This window comes from Myotis yumanensis, unplaced genomic scaffold (genome assembly GCF_028538775.1).
Source record: "Myotis yumanensis isolate MYYU_CA2020_CCGP unplaced genomic scaffold, mMyoYum1.0.hap1 SCAF_2, whole genome shotgun sequence".
Taxonomy (NCBI): Eukaryota; Metazoa; Chordata; class Mammalia; order Chiroptera; family Vespertilionidae; genus Myotis; species Myotis yumanensis.
In genome coordinates, this window is record NW_027223753.1 from 85229401 (window position 1) to 85249934 (window position 20534).

General features: G+C 43.2%; 1 protein-coding gene across 1 annotated transcript in view; it reads right to left on the reverse strand.

The window, feature by feature from the left end:
• Nucleotides 1–600: 600 nt before the first annotated feature.
• Nucleotides 601–20534, reverse strand: part of SMIM13 (small integral membrane protein 13) — a 34755-nt gene continuing 14821 nt past the window's right edge. Inside the window, exon 2 of the mRNA XM_070405733.1 lies at nt 601–2828. Coding sequence (XP_070261834.1) covers nt 2641–2828 — 188 coding nt within the window. The 3' untranslated portion in view covers nt 601–2640. The remainder of the gene's footprint in view (nt 2829–20534) is intronic.

Sequence of the window (20534 nt, forward strand, 5' to 3'; positions counted from 1 at the left end):
CGCACTGACCACCAGGGGGCAGACACTCAACGCAGGAGCTGCTCCCTCTGGTGGTCAGTGCGCACCCACAATGGGAGCACCGCTCAGCTGATAAACGGGCGCCAGCCGCTGGGCTCACAGCTGGTGAGTGCAGCTGTGGTGGCGTGAGCCTCTCCTGTGGACACTCCCCCTGCATGCCCAAGTGTGGCCACAGTGGTGGGCTCAGCAGGGCCGGGATGAGCCGGAGCGGAGCAGCGCCCAGCCCGGGCTCAGGCTCCTCCCGTGCCGCCTGTCACTTCTCACACTACTTCATGCTGTGCAGGATCGATACAGACAGCAAGCTGGAGCCTGACGAGCTGGCAGGTGAGGCAGGGCTGCAGCGGCGCAGAAGTCCACTGATCCCCGAAGGCCAGGCCGAGGGACCCCACCAGTGCACGAATCCATGTACCGAGCCTCTAGTCCACTATAAAGCAGAATCCACAGCTCAAAATACTAGACTATGAAAGATCTAATTGAATCCTCCCAGTACCAAGAAGATTTTTAGGCTTTTTTTTCCCTAACTGATTATCATTTTAATGCAACATTTAGCTAGTAGGAAGCACTAAAATTAATGCATGAAACTTGTGTCATTGTTTTTAATCCCTACAGTCACATAAAAATAGAAAACGGCATCCAATAAGGAAATGAAAATAGAAAGATTATGCCCCACTCTCAGCTGCTAGGGATCTTTCCCTTACCATATATACAAAAGGCTACAATGACAACAGAAGTGTGCACCAGGAATATCACTTGGGTCAGAGCAAGTGAACTGTTAATTAACAAAACTGTCAGCATGAAGTATGAGGTACCAAACATAATTACACACCATCATAAAATAGTGGTGACTAGTTCTTTAGAAATGAAGGTTAAACATATAAAAATAACTTGAATTAGTAAAATAAGTTGGCTTTACAGTCCACTCTTGTACAAAGCAGGTGACAGTAAACAGAAATGTTCTTTAATCCGTATCTCTTCCCCAGGAAACCCTCAGTCCAAAGTTCAATGAGGACAAACATGCAGACCTGGCAAGTCGGTTCACAGGGAAGCAGGCATTTGCACCCACTCTCCACTTTCCCTCAGTCCTGTCTGAGATAGTGCCACTCGATGGCTATTTGTGAAGAAGCGTTTTCCCCACAGCACGTGCCTGAGCATGAATCCTTCCACACAAAGGGAGTGACTAACCCTACCTCCCTAAAGCAGGAGACAGTTCTCAGATCCCAAAGCTACAAAAGTCTTGAGTAGGCTGCCAACAAAATGTCTTGCAGGGGATAACTATTTTAACATTCTAAGAGTTAGAATTAAGTTAGTAATAACTGCTATCCTAGAAAAAAATAAACGTACAAACTATTTCTTATTTAAGCCAAGATACCATGACTTGTCAGATGCACCACATTTATCACTAAGGAAAAAACACAGGCCATCAAATTATGACACAATGCTTTCATCTCACGTAGAATGTTTATTTTATATTTACTGAAACAGAACTTTCTGAATTAAACAGACTTTTATCACAGTCTTGTGCATATGTAAGTGTTATGAAATAAAAAGGTTAAGTTATACTATAACTTCATACTCTGAGTGCAGCTTTTCTGAATCACTTCTTACCTCAGTCACTGAAACCTGCCTTCTCCTCACAACGGCCCCCTTGGCGTCATCAAAAGCATTTCTGGAAAAGAGGCTCTACCACTGTCTTCTGCTTAACGACAGCAGGAAGCTTTGGACAAACATGTTTGACGCCTTAATGACAATGGTCCTGCCTGGCAGGAATCGATCGAACCAGCCTCTCGCTGCTTTGAGTTGTGTTTCATCGATTCCAAGGTTTTGGCAATTTCTCCCACCTTCGCTGCAGCACTCAGCGTGCGACAGGCAATCCTTCTGCATGTGTCTCAGTGACAGAACATCGTACAACTGTACTTGTGGGTGTCTTCCCTTCTTAGGGCCTATAAAGCATTTTGTTGTTGCTTTACAAGAAAATATGGAATTGCAGTCATTCCTCTAGCGACGGATATTTGCTTCGCTACTATCAAATGTATGCCCCACTGCTCTGCTTCCATGCTTGTCTGCATACACAACTTCATTTCAGTGCTGAATCATAGTGAAATCTTTTAGAAGACATTTTTAAGTGCCAATTAAATCTGACACATTTGATACCAATGACACAGTGATGACACTATGACAACCTGTGAACTCACACACACACACACACACACACAGGCTAGGATAATTACATCAACTATTGCCTGGTTGACAGGAATAGTGAGATGTATCCCAAGTTCAGAAAAGTTAAAATGTGGCGGGGGGGAGTACATTATAGAACTAATAAAATACAGTGTTCAAGCCTGTAATGTTTAACAGATTCACAATAGTGCAAAAACAATAAGCCCAAGAGCCAAGGAATAAGTATATAAGTAAAAGCTAGTAAAGCAAAAGATTATCTTTAACATAAAATTTGTAATGGTCCAATTTGGTTTAAATTCCCTTTATGTTCATATGGCTTACATGTAAATCTTTTTTTGAATTGGACTTGAAGTCCAAGTACAAATGCTCTTCAATATTTTAGCAACTGCGAAGACCGAGAATCGCTGCCTTTCATCAGCCACTCCCACAGGATGACGGTGGGGGTCAGTGGCCTTCCTCAGCAGGCACCCTCCTGTGGCGAGCAGATCTGATCCTGTGTGGAGATGAGGAAGTGTCCTCTTCGGTTTCAGACCCTGAAGGTTCATGATCTCCCTCCTGGGATCCTGTGTCTCCCACCAGTTCCCGCAGAAACTTGAATTTTGATAGAAAAAGATGCCACACAAAATACCAACCTAAAGAGAGACAAAAACATTAAGAATAATTATTATATGTTATTAATTGACAACATTCCAGTTAATTGTGAGGAGTATATTACAAAACATTATTATACATAAAAGTGATTACAAATACACATTTATAAAACAAGTATTTTCTAAGCATTTACTATGGACAAGGCATACAGATAAACTCTGAATTTATAAAGGATGGCAGAAACAGTTTCTACCTTAATAGAATTTAGAATCCAAGCTTAATCCATCTACATTAAAATTATAATGAGCTTTGATACCTAAGTAAAAGTGTTTATTATATTAAAATAAAATATTTGAGAGCATTTTTCTTGGGAAGAAATAATACACTTTGCTATTCACTTGGAAATTCATACCTCAATGCTAATATTGACTAAAAGCAAACTTTCTTCAATGAGAATACAAAAGAAACAGCCCTGGCCAGTGTGGCTCAGTTGGAGTATCGTCCCGTATACCAAAAGGATTCGGGTTCAATTCCCAGGCAGGGCACGTACAGGAGGAAACCGATTGGTGTTTCTTTCTCATGACAACAAAGGACTTAGATTAGTGATTCTCCACCTTCTGGCCCTTTAAATACAGTTCCTCATGTTGTGACCCAACCATAAATTTATTTTCATTGCTTCCTACCTGTAATGTTGCTAATGTTATGAATCGTAATGTAAATATCTGATATGCAGGATGGTCTTAGGCAACCCCTGTGAAAGAGTCGTTCGACCACCAAAGGGGTCGCGACCCACAGGTTGAGAACCTCTGACTTAGAATATCACATGGTCTTAGTTGACAAAGCAGCAGGATGTTTGAGAGCACTGACTCCAATTTTGAAGTAAATTCTCTTTGGGTAAAATGCTATCAAACAGCATCACACTCTAGAGAAATCGTACATGAGAAGAAGAGTCAATTGATGTGGCAAACTCCAATGTTATCTGAGGAAATTGCCACAGCCACCCCAACCTTCAACAACCTCTCCTGTGATCAGTTAGCAGCTATCAACATCAAGGAAAGACCTTCCACCAGTAAAAGATTATGACTTGATGAAGGCTCAAATGATGATTAGCATTTCTTAGCAATAAAGTATTTTACAATTAAGGTATGTACACTGTTTTATTAGATACAAGAGGCCCAGTGCATGAAATTCATGCACGGGGGATGAAGCGGGGGTCCTCTCAGACCAGCCTGCATCCTCTCCAATCTGGGACCCCTCAGGGGATGTCCTACTGCCAGCAGTCGGACTTCCTCTCACTATCCAGGACCACTTGCTCCTAACCACTCACCTGCCTGCCTGCCTGATCACACCTAACTGCCCCCCCCCCCCCCCACTGGCCTGGTCGCCCCTCACTGCCCCCCTCTGCTAGCCTGGTCGCCCCTCACTGCCCGCCCCCGCCGGCCTGGTCGCCCCACGCAGCCTGTTGTTTGGTTGTTTGGTCGCACCTCACTGCCCCTCCCTTCCCAGCCTGGTCACCCCACACAGCCTGCTGTTCAGTTGTTTGGTCATTCCTCACTAACCCCACTGCCGACCTGGTCGCCCCACACAGCCTGCTTCTCAGTCATTTGGTTGTCCCTCATTAAGCCCCCTGCCAGCCTGGCCGCCCCACGCAGCCTGTTCGGTTATCCATTCGGTTGTTTCGGTTGCGACGGTCACTTAGGTTTTTATATATATAGTAATGCTATTGCACACATAATAGACTACAGTATACTGTAACTAACTTCCATATGCACTGGAAAACCAAAAATTTGTGTCACTCGCTTTAATACACTATTCACTTTATTGTGGTGGTCTGGAACCAAACCCACAATATCTGATGTATGCCTATAAATGGAACAAAGATGTTTTCTCCTGTGTCTGGCTTCTTTCACTCAGATCATCAAGGTTCTTCATCCATGTTATTGCTTGCATTGCTTCATTCATTTTTATTGTTGAATATTATTCCGTTGTATGGATAAATCACTTTTTAATCCATTCACCAATTAATGAACATAAGGCTAATGTCTAGTTTTTGGCTATTATAAAAAACAAAGTTTCCATCTTTTGGCTGCAATGACAATTTGTGTACAAGTTTTCACATGGACATATTTTCATTTCTTTTAGGTATATATCTATGAGAACTGCTGGGTCATATGGTAACTTTATGCTTAACCATTTGTGAAACTGTTTTTCAAAGAAGCTGCATCATTTTACATTCCCACCAGCAAAATGTAAAATTCCAATTTCTCTACATCCTCACCAAGACTTTTATTGTCCACCCTTTTTTTATCATAGCCATCCTAGTGGGTGTGAATTGTTTATCCTTGTGGCTTTTATTTGCATTTCCTTAATGACTAGGGATTTGAACATTTTTTCATGTGTTTATTGTTTATTTTCTTAGAGAAATGTCTCTTTAATTCCTTTGCCCATTTTTTTAAAATTGGGTTGTTTTTCTTTTATAATTAAGTTGTAATAGTTCTTTATATATTCTTGACACTAGAACCTTAACAAATGTATGATTTTGCAAATATTTTCTGTCATTCTGTGGGTTATCTTTTCATTGTCTTGATAATGCCCTTGGAACTACAAAAGATTTTAATTATCATAAAGCGTAATTTATCATTTCTTTGATGAAATCCAATTTATCTATTTTTTTCTTTGGTTGCTTGTGCCATATGTAGGAAACCACTGACTAAACTTAGGTCATGAATACCTATGCATTCTTCTAATAGTTTCAGCTCTTACATTTAGGTCTCTGATCTATTTTAGTTAACGCTGTGTGAGAGAGAGTTCCAAATTCATTATTTTGAATGTGGATATTGCTGGGGCTGACCGGCAGACCCTGAACGATGGATGAATGATTATTCTAATATACGTTTCTGTGAAATAGAGGGCTAAGGCACTACTTGGCTATCGCCTCCAAGTAGCCCTGTTCGCCTGTCTTCTTTAGCTTTTATTGTCATAACAGCTTGAACTAAAATTAATCTTTAGATATAATTAGCAAGGTAAACATCCTTGAGAAAGTATATGCTTTTACAAGGTCGGGTCTTTAAAGACTAAACATTGAAATCCTAGCAAAACACCACGGGGGGGATCAGACTTGTTTGGAAAAGTCAAGGTAGGGGCTGCTGCCTTCGGCAAGGTCCTCTCAAAGGCCCCCGACCTTTCGGAGAATCCTCCCCACCGACATTCCAACCAAGTCCGGTGCTTCCCCACAGACATCAAGTTGTTCCCAAACAATTTGCTGAAAACACTGTTCTTCCTCCCAATCCCATTAAATTCTCTTAGAAACTCTGTCAAAAATTAAATGACCATAAATGTTATAGTTTATTTCTGGACTCTCAATTCTACTCCATTGATCTGTATGTCTATCCTTATTGCCAGTACCACACCATCTGGTGGTACAATACAGTAGCTTTGTGTTAAGTTTTGAAATCAAGTATAAGCCCACTAACTTTGTCTTTTACTCTACTATTTTGATTAATCTGAGTCCCTTGCATTTCAATGTGAATTTTAGAATTATGTTGTCAATTTCTGCAAAAAAAAAAAAAAAGCAGCAAGAATTCTGAAGGGAACTGCACTGAATCTGCAGATCAATGTGGGGATCTATATTTTTTTAAAAATACTTCTCTGTACTTACCAAATTTTTCCGCAATGGACACATGTGGTTTTGATAATCAGGAAAATCAGGAGAAAAGTCAGAAATTGATAACTAAATAATAAATACTCTGTAGACTTATGTTTTAAATAGCCCAATGCCATTAAGTGGCTTAAATTAATAAAGCCAATTAATGTCAACATATACTAAGGAAAACCCTTATTAACTCAGGTTAGTTTTGAGAACCCAATCTAAAAGTTAAAAGAACTGATTTGCCCAAGGTGTTATGCTACACAGAGATCATGAAAGTGAATTTACCATGAAGGAAATTATAGTCAAGCTCAAAGATGAGAGTCTTAACCTCATAAAGATGAAAGATTGCAAAAGTGGCTACAAGGCATAAAATGACCACAAAGAAAAGTAAGGGAGGTTACCAAAGGTCTTTTGACTAAAAAGAAACTATGGTGAAGGGCTGTCACCACTGGAGTTCCCACCATAAAATAGCGTAGTGCCCTTGGGATGATTATGAGAAAGCAAAGTCTCCCAGCATGGAAATCTATAAAAACAAGGAACTGATGATAGCTGTAGGAGTCAGTTTAGGGAGACATAAGAGCACTCAATTAGATCACAAACTCTCTTTCCCAATTTTAATAAAACAACAAACCCCCCAATTTTTTTAATCACTGTAACAACCAAACAATATAAGAGATTCAATCGTAAGTCAAAATTGAGGACATGATGGCCAACGAGAGAAACTCCAGTGTGGAGCAGCACGTTAAGACCACTACCTCCACACTTACCACTGCCCTCCACACCAGCTACACCACTCGACTCCACGTCTCTTTCATTTTTACCCCCAAATATAGGGCTAAGCAACCCTGAAAAGTATGCTTATTTTCCCCTATTCTCCCTGGGTATAAGGTGTGCAAAGGTAGGGTGGAGGGGGAGCATGTGGATAGTGACACTGTTTCCCACAAAAAAAAAAAATCATGATAGAGAATTCCCCTAATATACATATGGAGTTCATCTGCGGGGCAGCCACAAAGAACAAATATCCACTGTTCCTGGTTTTTACAATGGCTACTCTAATGATAGGCTGGGAAGGCAACGTTAAAGGATAAATTGTAGTGTTGATAAGAACTGCTGTAGTGTTCACTACATTAAGGGAAGTTCAACAAGTTGTCCTCTAAGTAAAATGACTAAGTTCTTACATAGCTGTAATTTGGGGGAGAGAGGTGGGAGGAAGATGTGGGAGAGGGGGATTTCCATAACACAGTATCTATAATTAGTAAAATCTAATGCTTCTACAACAGATTCTTTATCAGTGTTAAGAGTCTGAACTAGGGACAATACTAAAAATGCCAGGCAGCCCTAGCCGGTTTGGCTCAGTGGATGGAGTGTCAGCCTGCGAACTGAAGGGTCCCGGGTTCGATTCCAGTCAGGGGCATGTACCTTGGTTGCAGGCACATCCCCAGTGAGGGGTGTGCAGGAGGCAGCTGATCAATGTCTCTCTCTCTCATTCTCTCTCTCATTGATGTTTCTAACTCTCTATCCCTCTCCCTTCCTCTCTGTAAAAAAAAAAAAAAAAAAAAAAATCAATAAAATATATTAAAATAAAAATGCCAGGCAGTTTAAATGGAAGAACTACACACTACATATGTACAGGGTGGGGCAAAAGTAGGTTTACAGTTGTGAGTATGTAAAACTATTTATTCTTATATTTTATTTATTAATTCTTGTATTATTTTCCATATGAACAACTGTAAACCTACTTTTGCCCCACCGTGTATTTTGGAAAAAGTACCATTTCTAAAACTCCAGTGGGTATATACCAGGAAAAGCATGACTTAGAAAAAAAAAACAAAGGATATAGTACAGCACCAGATAAAACTGCTAATAAAAGATTCACTGGCTATGTTAATTAGACATGGAAATATAATAATAGCTAACTTTGGGACAGGTACTGTGAGGAAATGCTTTGTACATACCATTTAACGACCAAATTGTAATTTAACTAACCTCCCTTCACATACGCCTGGCATGTCACACTCCCTGTGGCTAGTTAGTAGGGCCTTGACTTATTCACCTACAGTATTTTATTGTTCTGATCTTATGATAAACACAAAGAAGAAAACTGCAGACATAGTCCATCTCCTGTTACTTTAATAAAACAGCTTTTAGAGAGAGACCAAGATGGCGGCATAGGTAAACACCGGAGACTGCTGCCGCAAACAACCACTTCAAAAATACAACTAAAAGACGGAACGGACATCACCCAGAACCACAGGAAGGCTGGCTGAGGAGAGACTCTTCAACTAGAAGGAAAGAGAACAGCATACCGAGGCTCAGAGGAGGCGCAGTGTGGAAAATACAAAGGTACCGAGGTGCGCGCGAAAAGCGGGCTGGTGGCTGAGGGCGCGGTTGTCGTTTTCAATCAGGAGAGATTCTCAGACTCTGAGCTCCAGATCCGGGCGAGTCTCTAAGGACTCAGACTCAAACGGGAGAGGCAGGATTGTCTGGCATCAGTTAGAACGAGAGGGCAGCTTTCTCTCCGAGGTTTGCAGCGGTTGCTGGGGTTCTGAGAAGCAGAGCCTCTGGGAACGGGACTGAGAGCAGCCATATCTGCTCCCTCCGCCCGCCCTGTTGATCCCCTGCGACCCGCCCCGCCCAAGCCCTGCCCAGAGCCATTTGCCGGATAGCCTCAGGCAAAGGCTAGATTAGCACCTCTCCAGAGGACAGAAGTTTTCCCATGGCAGACACAGCTGATTCTCACAGCCAGTCGGCCTGGTGGTCAAATCCCTCTAGTATTAACTACAACAATCAAGGCTTAACTAGAACAAGACTGCGCACAAAGACCACAAGGGGGTGCACCAAGAAAGCATAAAAGATTCGGAGACAAAAAAACATGACAGAAATGGAGGATATAGAGCTAAAAAACGCAATTTTGAGGGCTTGCGATAATGTGCTACAAGCTGCCAATAAACTTGATGAGAGCCTCACGAAATCTAATGAGACCCTCACGAAATCTAATGAGACCCTTGATGCTGTGATAAAGAACCAACTATAAATTAAGCATACACTAACTGAAATAAAGAACATTATACAGACACCCAATAGCAGACCAGAGGAGCGCAAGAATCAAGTCAAAGTTTTGAAATGCAAAGAAGCAAAAAACACCCAACCGGAAAAGCAAAATGAAAAAAGAATCCGAAAATATGAAGAGAGTGTAAGGAGCCTCTGGGACAGCTTCAAGCGTACAAACATCAGAATCATAGGGGTGCCAGAAGATGAGAGACAGCAAGATATTGAAAACCTATTTGAAGAAATAATGGCAGAAAACTTCCCCCACCTGGTGAAAGAAATGGACTTACAGGTCCAAGAAGCGCAGAGAACCCCAAACAAAAGGAATCCAAAGAGGACCACACCAAGACACATCATCATTAAAATGCCAAGAGCAAAAGACAAAGAGAAAATCTTAAAAGCAGCAAGAGAGACTCAATTACCTACAAGGGAATACCCATACAACTGTCAGCTGATTTCTCAACAGAAACTTTGCAGGCCAGAAGGGAATGGCAAGAAATATTCAAAGTGATGAATAGCAAGAACCTACAACCAAGATTACTTTATCCAGCAAAGCTATCATTCAGAATTGAAGGTCAGATAAAGAGCTTCACAGATAAGGAAAAGCTAAAGGAGTTCATCACCACTAAACCAGTATTATACGAAATGCTGAAAGGTATCCTTTAAGAAGAGGAAGAAGAAAAAGGTAAAGATACAAATTAGGAACAACAAATACACATCTATCAACAAGTGAATCTGAGAATCAAGTGAATAAATAATCTGATGTACAGAATGAACTGGTGATTATAATGAATCAGGGACATAGAAAGGGAATGGACTATTCTTGGGGGGGAAAGGGGAGTGGGAGATGCGGGAAGAGACTGGACAAAAATCGTGCACCTATGGATGAGGACAGTGGGTGGGGAATGAGGGCGGAGGGTGGGGCGGGAACTGGGAGGAGGGGAGTTATGGGGGGGAAAAAAAGGAGGAACAAATGTAATCTGAACAATAAAGATTAATTTAAAAAAAAAATAAAACAGCTTTTAGTTCTAGTAACAGAAACCCTGACTTAGCTTAACCAAAAAGGGGAAAACTGCTATAGCTTACAGAAGTGTCTCATAGAACACATGGAAGGAAGCACTCGTACTAGGCTATTGTGAACTGACACCATTCTCTCAGCATTGTGTTTTCTCTACAAGCTTGCTTCATTTTCTACTAGGCTTCTCTTGCACATGGCTGCTTTTTCCAAGCTCTATGTGACTTGTCAGTTCATATCCTCAAAAAAGCAACCTGGAATCTCTGTCCCAAGTTGGGTCAGGTGTAAGCCCCAAGACCAATGTGTATTACCTGGGTTAGGTATTGTGAACATGACTGTAGGGCCTACCCCTAAAAGTTCAAGTGATTTTAGAGATGGGAGGGGAGTGGATAAAATACCCTAGAGAAAGAACTCCAGTAAAATGTCTCCTCTACTTTTATTAGGTAACAGGCTCCTAGAGGATGGTCTCCACTGAGGGACTCACGCCCAAAATCCCTGAGCTGGCAGGCAATTCTTTTAATGGATAAGGTGTAACCCAAACCTTCAATGTTCTTGGGATCTGCCTCAATTCCTTTAAAATCTCAACACATACGTGACCTTTGATGAATATTCACACGGCAAAAGGTCCTCAACTTCTGTAGCAGAAGAACTACTTAGGGTAGCAGTGGTGATGGCATCAGATGAGAGTATCCCTTTTAGGAAAAAGGGCACATGTAAATGCAAGGGAAGTTCAAAAGCATTTAATATCCAGTGAAATGACCCGAGTTGGAGATAATGTGGTTACCACATTACAGCCATTCACAAGAAGAATCACTCAGACTGGGTACTCATCTTATTCTACTATGGAGCTTCGAAAAACTGCAGATTCCCAGCAACTTCTCCCTGAATTCCCAAATTAATCTCTAGAGATTGTGTTTACTCATTTTTTTAGTTCCCTAGATGATTCTGACACACACACAGGTTTGGAAAAGACAAATGGAGTTAAGAAGAAACATGAGTACTGTTGCAGATCAATTACGAAGATCGGCCAAGGAAAAGGACAAACGGATTCGCAATGGAGCACCAGTGGGGAAGAGATGAAACAACAACTGACCAGATCACCTATTTGAGAAGATCCTACTTCAGAAAGGCAGGAAAAGCCACCTTAGTATTAGTAATTGGACAGAGTATATAAAGGGGAGCTATAAAGACACTGCCCAGATATTGCTGATGGGTGGGGCAATGCTGCAAGAAGACAATGGATGTGTGATGAATGATGCAATGGACGGTCAGAAGTTGGACATAAAGAATATCTTTGTTCCACCCTAGCTAGTTTTGCTCAGTGGATAGAGCATCGGCCTGCGGACTAAAGGGTCCTTGGTTCAATTCCAGTCAAGGGCATATGCCCAGTTGCAGGCTCAATCCCCAGTAGAGGGCGTGCAGAAGGCAGCCGATTAATTCTCTCTCATCATTGATGTTTCTATCTCTCTCTCCCTCTCCCTTCCTCTCTGAAATCAATGAAAATATTTTTTTTTAAATATCTTTGTTCCAAGTAAAATTGCATTGTCTGGTTAAACAGAATGGTTTATTATAACATTTATGTAGTCAGAGTTCATTCTTTTGTATACTATGAATATAAGAGAAAACATGTGGAAAGATACATAATATAAAACGAAGCATCACATTCTATCTACATGTTATTGGTTGTAAGAGATCATCAAATAAGGAGAGCGGAATATGTAGTGGAGTGTGTGTTGGGAGGGGGAGAGGTACCACAGACCCAAGGGATAGAATCACCAGTTCACTCTGACTTTACCATAAGAATAGAACCCATGGTCGGCAAATCGGGGCTTGTGAGCCACATGCGGTTCTTTGGCCCCTTGAGTGTGGCTCTTCCACAAAATACGACGTGCGGGCACGCACGTACAGTGCGATTGAAACTTCATGGCCCATGCGCAGAAGTCGGTTTTCGGCCTGGACAAGTCTATTTTAAAGAAGTGGTGTTAGAAGAAGCAGGGTGTGTCGGCCTGTCAGGCGACGGGAGACGCAGCGCAGGCAGGCTGCGGAATACGCAGCGCAGGGGAGGCGTGCACCATTCATGCACGAGTTGAGTGAGCCAGTCAGTCAGCAGTCTCATGTGCAGTGGTTAGTGCTAGTTGCATCTGCAAATTGCATGTGGGTGACAAAAGATAGACGAAACAAGTATACAAGACAAGTGTGGATGGGAGAGTTGGAAGGGGTCGAACTCAGCGAACGTATCTCAATCAGATTGAGGACGTTTTTAGCAAAGGCCAGCTTAGGAGTACCCTAATTAAGTTAATAATTACCTATATTGTTTAAGTTTAAAAAATTTGGCTCTGAAAAGAAATTTCAATCGTTGTACTGTTGATATTTGGCTCTGTTGACTAATGAGTTTGCCGACCACTAGAATAGACCAACCTAACTTGGACTCTGGGCTTTAATGACTAACTTTTCCCAGGTGTGTATACGTGTCTTTAGGGGACAGGAGCATAGGAGAAATAATACCACTAAATAAAACTCAGGCTACCTCCTACTAAAAGGGACTGCCTACTGTAACCTACATGTCTATAGCAAAGAGAACCTCTTATCGAAGTACTAGGAGCCCAGCACGCGATTTTGAATCGCGCGGCGCCACCCACCATCCAGTCGCCAGTCTGGCCTGCCTCACTCCCCAGGCCCCACAACAGCCATGGCCACTGCCAGTCCGGCCCTGCCTCCCTCTCCAGCCCTCGAAGCAGCCACGGCTGCTGCTGAACAGGCCCTCCCCCAGCGCAGGCGTGCAGAGGCCTCTGCCACCTCGCCCCCAAAGCTGCGCACGCAACCTCCTCCTGTCTGGTCGACCCGTTATGGTGTCCCGGTTAATTAGCATATTTCTCTATTTTATATATAGACTAGAGGCCCGGTGCACAAAAATTTGTGCACTCGGGGGGGGAAGGGAGGGTCCCTCAGCCCGGCCTGTGCCCTCTCGCAGTCTGGGACCCCTCAGGAGATAATGACCTGCTGCCTTAGGCCTGCTCCCGGGTGGCAGAGGGCAGGCCCAATCCCTAGGTACACCCCCTGGTCGGGCTCAGAGCAGGGCTGATTGGGGAGTTGGGGCGCCGCCCCCTGTCATGCACAGAGCAGGGCAGATTGGGAGGTTGCGATGCCACCCCCAGTCACACTCAGGGTAGGGCCAATTGGGGGGTTGGGGCACCACCCCCTGTCACACTCAAGGCAGGGTCGATGGGGAGGTTGCAGCGCCACCCCCTGTCACACACAGAGCAGGGCCAATCAGGGGGTTGGGGCACTGTCCCCTGTCACTCACAGAGCAGGGCCCATCAGGGGGGTTGGGGCTCCGTATCCTGTCACGCACAGAGCAGGGTCGATAAGGGGGTTGGGGAGCTCCCCCGGTCACGCACAGAGCAGGGCCCATCAGGGGGTTGGGGAGCTCCCCCCTGTCACACACAGAGCTGGACCGATCAGGGGGTTGAGGAGCTCCCCCCTGTCACTCACAGAGTAGGTCCGATAGGGGAGTTGGGGCATCGCCCCGTCACACACAGAGCAGGGCGGATCAGGGGGTTGGGGCACCGCACCCTGTCACACTCAGGTCAGGGCCTATGGAGAGGTTATGGCTCTACCCTGTCACACACAGAGCAGGGCCCGTGGCGGAGGGGGGGGGGGGGGGGGGTTGGGCGCCACACCCTGTCACACACAGAGCAGGGCCAATCAGGGGGTTGGGGCACTCCCCCCTGTCACACTCAGGGCAGGGCTGATGGGGAGGTTGTGGCTCCACCCCGTCACACACAGAGCCGCAGGGCCATCAGGGGATTGGGGAGCTCCCCCCTATCAGGCACAGAGCAGGGCGGATCAGGGGGTTGGGGCGCCTTCCCCTCTCACGAACAGAGCAGGGCGGATAGGAAGGTTGTGGCCCCGCCCCCTGTCACACACAGAGCCGCAGGGCGATCAGGGGGTTTGGGCATTGCCCCGTCACGCTGATCCCGGTGCCGGGAGGCCTTGCGGCTCCGCTGATCCCGGTGTTGGGAGGCATATTACCCTTTTACTATATAGAATAGAGGCCTGGTGCATGGGTGGGGGCCAGCTGGTTTGTCCTGAAGGGTGTCCTGGATCAGGGTGGGGGTCCCACTTGGGTGCCTGGCCAGCCTGGGTGAGGGGCTGAAGGCTGTTTGCAGCTGGTCACACCCCCTTCAGGGTGGGGGTCCCCACTGGGGTGCCTGGCCAGTCTGGGTGAGTGGCTGAGGGCTGTTTTCAGGCTGGTGGGTGACTGAAGCTCCCAACCGGTCCTTTTTTTCTTTTTTTTTTAATTCTGGGCCAGGTTTAGCTCTGAGGCTTGGCTCCAGCTCTGAGGCCTCAGCTGCTGAAAGCAGGTATCTGGTTTGTTTGGGTTCTATAATCGAAACACTGTTTCAACTCCAGCTCTGAGATCCCAGCTGGCTGAAAGCAGGTTTCTGGGGTTTTGTTTAGCTTCTATATTTGTAACAATGTTTCAAACTGCAAGCTCAGAGGCCGGCAGCAGCAGGCAGGGAACGTTGGCTTCCTCCATCACTGAAGCAAGCAAGCCTCCTGTTCGCTTCAAGCTGCCTGGCTGCCGGCCACCATCTTGGCTGGCAGTTAATTTGCATATTGCCCTGATTAGCTAATGGGAAGGGTAGCGGAGGTACGGCTAATTACCATGTTTCTCTTTTATTAGATAGGATGGCTCATAAAATTCCTCCCACCCAAACCTAATATGCAGACCAGAAACTCCTTACTTGTCCCTTATTCTATGAGGCATGTGTCTTATAGCTTGTCTTGGGATTTAGTATGAAAACATGGGACGAGAGAAAAAAAAGGAGAAGTGTAGAGGTGTGGGGAAGGACTGTCCACAATTAATCAGAAATTTATACTCTGTCTAATTATTTAGACTGTTAAGACAAGTATTGCAATTTTTTATAGTTTAAATTAAGGCAAGTCTGTGCCTTGCTCCAGGACGAAAGGATTAGCAATGGAGCACCAGTGGGGAAGAGATGAAACAACTGACCAGATCACCTAATAAGCTCATACTGAATAAGCACTGTATATCAGAAAAACTGGCTTGTAACAGAGGGTATGTATTCTGGGATAAGCAAAGGAGCATTCACTTGTGTATGCCAAGAGTTGGCTCAAGAAAATGAACTACACTATACATTGTTTTTCTATGCAAGATAAATAGGCTGGCAGCAGGAGGGTAGTAATGAACTTGAGTGATGAATCCTCACCATCAACACACCACAAACATAGAGGAATAGTTCTAACAGAGTTCACAAAGTGCTCTTACATTCAACATTCCATTTAAGCTTCTGAATTAACTGGACTCAGAATCATCCCCAATTTCTAGATAAAATAAAGGCTCAAAAGTGTCTCATAACCACTGAAGAAGGCCAGCCAGGCAAAACAAAGCAATGAATTTAAAAATTGTATCAGATTTCTTAGATTTTCATGGTGAAAGTAAGGTAATTAGGGAATGAGAATTTGATTTCATTTCTCAAGATTTTTTTAAGTCAAAAGCCTAGAGGCAGAATAATCACAAATTCTTATCTTTGTGGAATCATCCCAATGGAGTTTTACATAATCCCACCTTCATGATTGTTATCTAAATTGTTAACTAACTGGCTCTCTATCAATCTCAATTTGTATAAAGCTCTTTTCCATTTTCAATCCTATTACCTTATTTTCATTTTACCCTAAAGGCAGCTAAGGCTCACTTCTAAGACAATATAAGCTAAGTAAAATAGAGCCATGCTCTTCCAATTCCTACCACACTTCCTCTATTGCTCCCTCTACTGTCTGTTCTTAATGACACACTGGGCAACACCAAAAGATAAGCCACTAGAGATACCATTACTGAATCAACACAATGTGGAACCATAATACCTCCACATCCAAAACTCTTTTATCCAAAACCTCTAAGACATTTTTTAAGTTGCCTTTTAAAACCTCTCCTCTTGTCAATTTTCTTCTCCCTTTGGGGGTCACAACACTCCCATGGGTCCAAATATTACCTCTATTACAAATAACAATCAAATTGTTCATCCATACCTTATAGCTCCTTCTTTTGATTTTATATTTATGTACTAGGGACTGTATCCTCTCCCCATCTCTTTAGTGGGCACATTGCCCCTCCCCCTCAGTACTACAGATTCCACCTTAATAAACCATCTCCCATCTGTTTCCTTCTGTATGTTCCTAGTGCCATTCTCTACCCTAGATCAAATCCTTATTATCTGTCAACTAGATTATCGTCATAACCTCTTATATCTCAGAAGCATGTTGGAACCACATTGCTTGGCCATGAATCCTAACTCAAAAACTTACTTGCAATTTGGGAAGGTTAACATCTATGTCTCAGTTTCTTCTTCTATCAAACAGAGATAACAGTACCTACTCTCAAAGAGTCAATATGGTAACAAAAAAATTAATACATGCAACACGCTAAAAAGAATGCCTGGCACATAGTAAACACTCATCAAATGTTAGTCACAGTTACTATCTCCTCGGCTCCAGACATAAGGCTACTAATGCTGTTATTGAAAACTAGAGGCCCCTCTGGCTCCAAGAGCACACTCACTTTCCCTTTCTATCAAAGACTGAAGATTGCTTTCCTAATGTCTGGGGAGCAGACTGGGCAGGGCAAAGTGGGGCAGACCAGACCTGAGCAAGTGGAGCAGAGCAGAGCAGAGTTGTCTAGGTCAGAGAGGGACCTCACCCCAGGGTCACCTCACAGCCATGCTGTTCCACAGCCATGATGTCCTCACAACCATGTTGAATCACAATTGAGCTATTTACAATGAATAACTATATATAGTAAAGAGGTAATATGCAAATTGACTGTCATGCCCTCGCACAAGATGGCCGCCCCCATGTGGTCAAAGATGGCCACCACAAGATGGCTAGCAGGGGAGGACAGTTGTGGGCAACCAGGCCTGCAGGGGAGGGCAGCTGGGGGGAGGGAGGAGACCAGGCCTGCAGGGGAGGGCAGTTAGGGGCAACCAGGCTGGCAGGGGAGGGCAGTTGGGGGCGACCGGGCCAGCAGTTGGGGGTGATCGGGCTGGCAGGGGAGCAGTTAGGCGTTGATCAGGCTGGCAGGGGAGTGGTGAGGGGGTGATCAGGCTGGCAGGCAGAAGCAGTTAGGGGCAATCAGGCAGGCAGGCAGGCAGGCAAGTGGTTGGGAGTCAGCAGTCCCGGATTGTGAGGATCAGGCCTAAACGGGCAGTCGGACAACCCCCGAGGTGCCCCAGATTAGAGAGGGTGCAGGCTGAACTGAGGGACAACCCCCCCAGCCAATGCACGAATTTCGTGCACCGGGCCTCTAGTGAATAATAAAATTTTCTTCTTACACCATACCCAAAATTGAGGATTCCTGTTGGCACTGAATTGGTGCTAAGGACCATCTGTTGATGACCCTTTCTTTCAAAACTGTATTGGAGGTGCAATGAGGCAAAAATTAAAAGACATACAAGATGTTAAAAACAATAGGTTCAACAATCTTCATTTACAGTTCACATGACTCTGGGTTAAAAATCCTGTGGAATTTACAAAAAATAAAGGAATTCTCTCTGCTTCCTCTCCCCTCCCCAAATCTTACAGAACAGTGAAATTTGGCAAGATTGCAGGATATAAAGGCAATATGCAAATACATGAATGCATGACAATGATTTGAATGAATTTAGCAGTTTTGCAGAATACGTTGCCAATATACAAAAATCATTTGTTTCTACATATTAGCAGCAAACATTAAAAGAATACCATTTACAATAGCATCAAAAATATGAAACCTTTACAGTTAAATTAGATGAAATTAGTGCAAGAACTAGACTACATATCAAAATATGCAAAATGTTGCTAAGATAAATTATTAAAGTCCTTTAAGAAATGAAGATATAATATGGTCATAGTCCTCAACATTAAATGTCAATTCTCTCCAACTTGACCTATAGAGTCAATATATCAATTTTGACAAGCTGATTCTGATGTTTATAAGGAAATGCAAAGAACCTAAAATAGCCCAAACATTTTGAAATTATTAACACTATATAATCTACACAGTTGACATAAAAATAGACATATACAGGTCAATGGAACAGAACAGTCCAGAAATAAACCTATACATATACAGTGAATTGATTTGCAACAATTGCCTTTTCAATACAAACAGTTGGATGTAATTATGTAAAAAATAAGAACCCCAATCCTTAACTCAAACCATACACAAAAATGATCTCAACGTAGATCGCAGACCTATAGGTAAAACCTAAAATATAAAACTCCTAGAAAAAAATTGTAGGAGAAAAATCTTTGTGACCTTGAGGTAAGTAATTATTTCTTAGATAGGACTCAAAAAACATTAAATACAAAACAAAAAAATTAGTAAGTGAGACTTACAAAACTGGGGAAACATACAAATGAAATTGCTTATTTCAGAGAGTGCTAAGAGCTCTGAAAACTAAGGTTAAATGAGATAGAGTGACTGGCTGGACTACCTATGTGGTCAGTTGATGTGAAAACCTGAACGATGAGAGGAACTGGCCATGTGAAGAGCCAATGGAAGACGCAGGAAAGTACAAGGTCGGCCTGTTGGTGGGCTGTTGAGAGTAGTGGGAAGAAAAAAGAAAAGATGCATGGAGCAGAGGGCTACGTCACACAGATCCTTGAAAGTCATAGTAAAATATTTAAGCTGTACTGTATTTAGAGGGAAGTGAGAAACCATCGGAGAATAGATTTTAAGCAAGGAGTTGAGGCAGAAGAGTAAGAAGCTAAGAATATTCCTTGGCAAATGGAATGGGAAAACTGAGACAGATAGTTAAATGGCTAAGCAGTTTACAGCCATCTAGTAAATCAAAAATCCTATCTTCCATAACCAAGGACACTTAAGAGTAAATGATTTACACTTCTCTACAACCAGAGGGTAAAATAGCTTAAATCACCCTATTCAGAGAGATACATAGTAGAAATCCAATAATACCATTTGCCAACCACACCCAAGGACAGATAAAGAAATAAATCTCATTTTGGTACATCAGCATAAAGCTGATGAATATTCTATTGAGATCCTCCCCTAAGACCTCCCCTGAACCCCCAGCCTTTAAAACCCTCAAGACAAAGGACCCAGAACTCTTCCCAAGAGCACAAAGGTACTTCCCCTTCCCCCTCTTCTTCACTTTAGGCACGAATCTCCTAAACTCTAAGGGACCCCATGAGACTTGCAAACCAAGGGAGCAATGGGCAGCAGCTTCTCAAGGCCCTCTTTTCTCTGACTTTCCACTGAGTTGACAGCAGTCCCACCTTTGCTCACTTCTTTCCCATAATGTTTCTAGAGAGGGAAAGCAGTCCCACCTAGTCTCTCCCATTGCTTCTTGAGTCCTTAGCCTTCCCTTGTTTCACCATCTCCAGCCTTAATAAATGTACTCTCAAAATTACCTGTGTTCCTGTTGTGAAATCTTTCCTCCATAAAGTCAAGAACCCACACACTTTTTAAGAGTAGTAACTGATCCATCAAAGCAAAAGAAAGAAAACTCTGGATGGCAGGAAAGAGGGAGACTAATTGGAGCCAAAATTCTATAAGGACCAGTAGAAAAAACTTGAGATGGGAAGAGGGGAGGGGAGGGAAGAAAAAAAGGAGGAGTTCAAAGCCCACTTACAGAACTGTCTTGTAGGCAGCCAAGTTTACAACACCCAAGAGGGAAATAAGAGGATATCTTCCTGGAGAGATGGAATACCCAGAGAATAGACCTCCAGGCACTTAAAATTGAAGATTCCTCTAAAGAAGAAACCCTATCATCCTGCAGTGAGCCCAAAGCAGACACTGAGAATTTATCACCATCTTTTACTACCTTACCCTTAAACATGAACAGAAAACAGATCACTAGACATTTGCAGAAAACCTCCAATGACAAAAAGATCCAAAGTAAACAAGCAAAAAGAAATATGTGATAAAAACAAGCAAAAATACAAGGAAAAGAAAAACACTTTTATTAAAAACAACAAAACAATTATAACTAATATGTTTATGAAGATAAGATA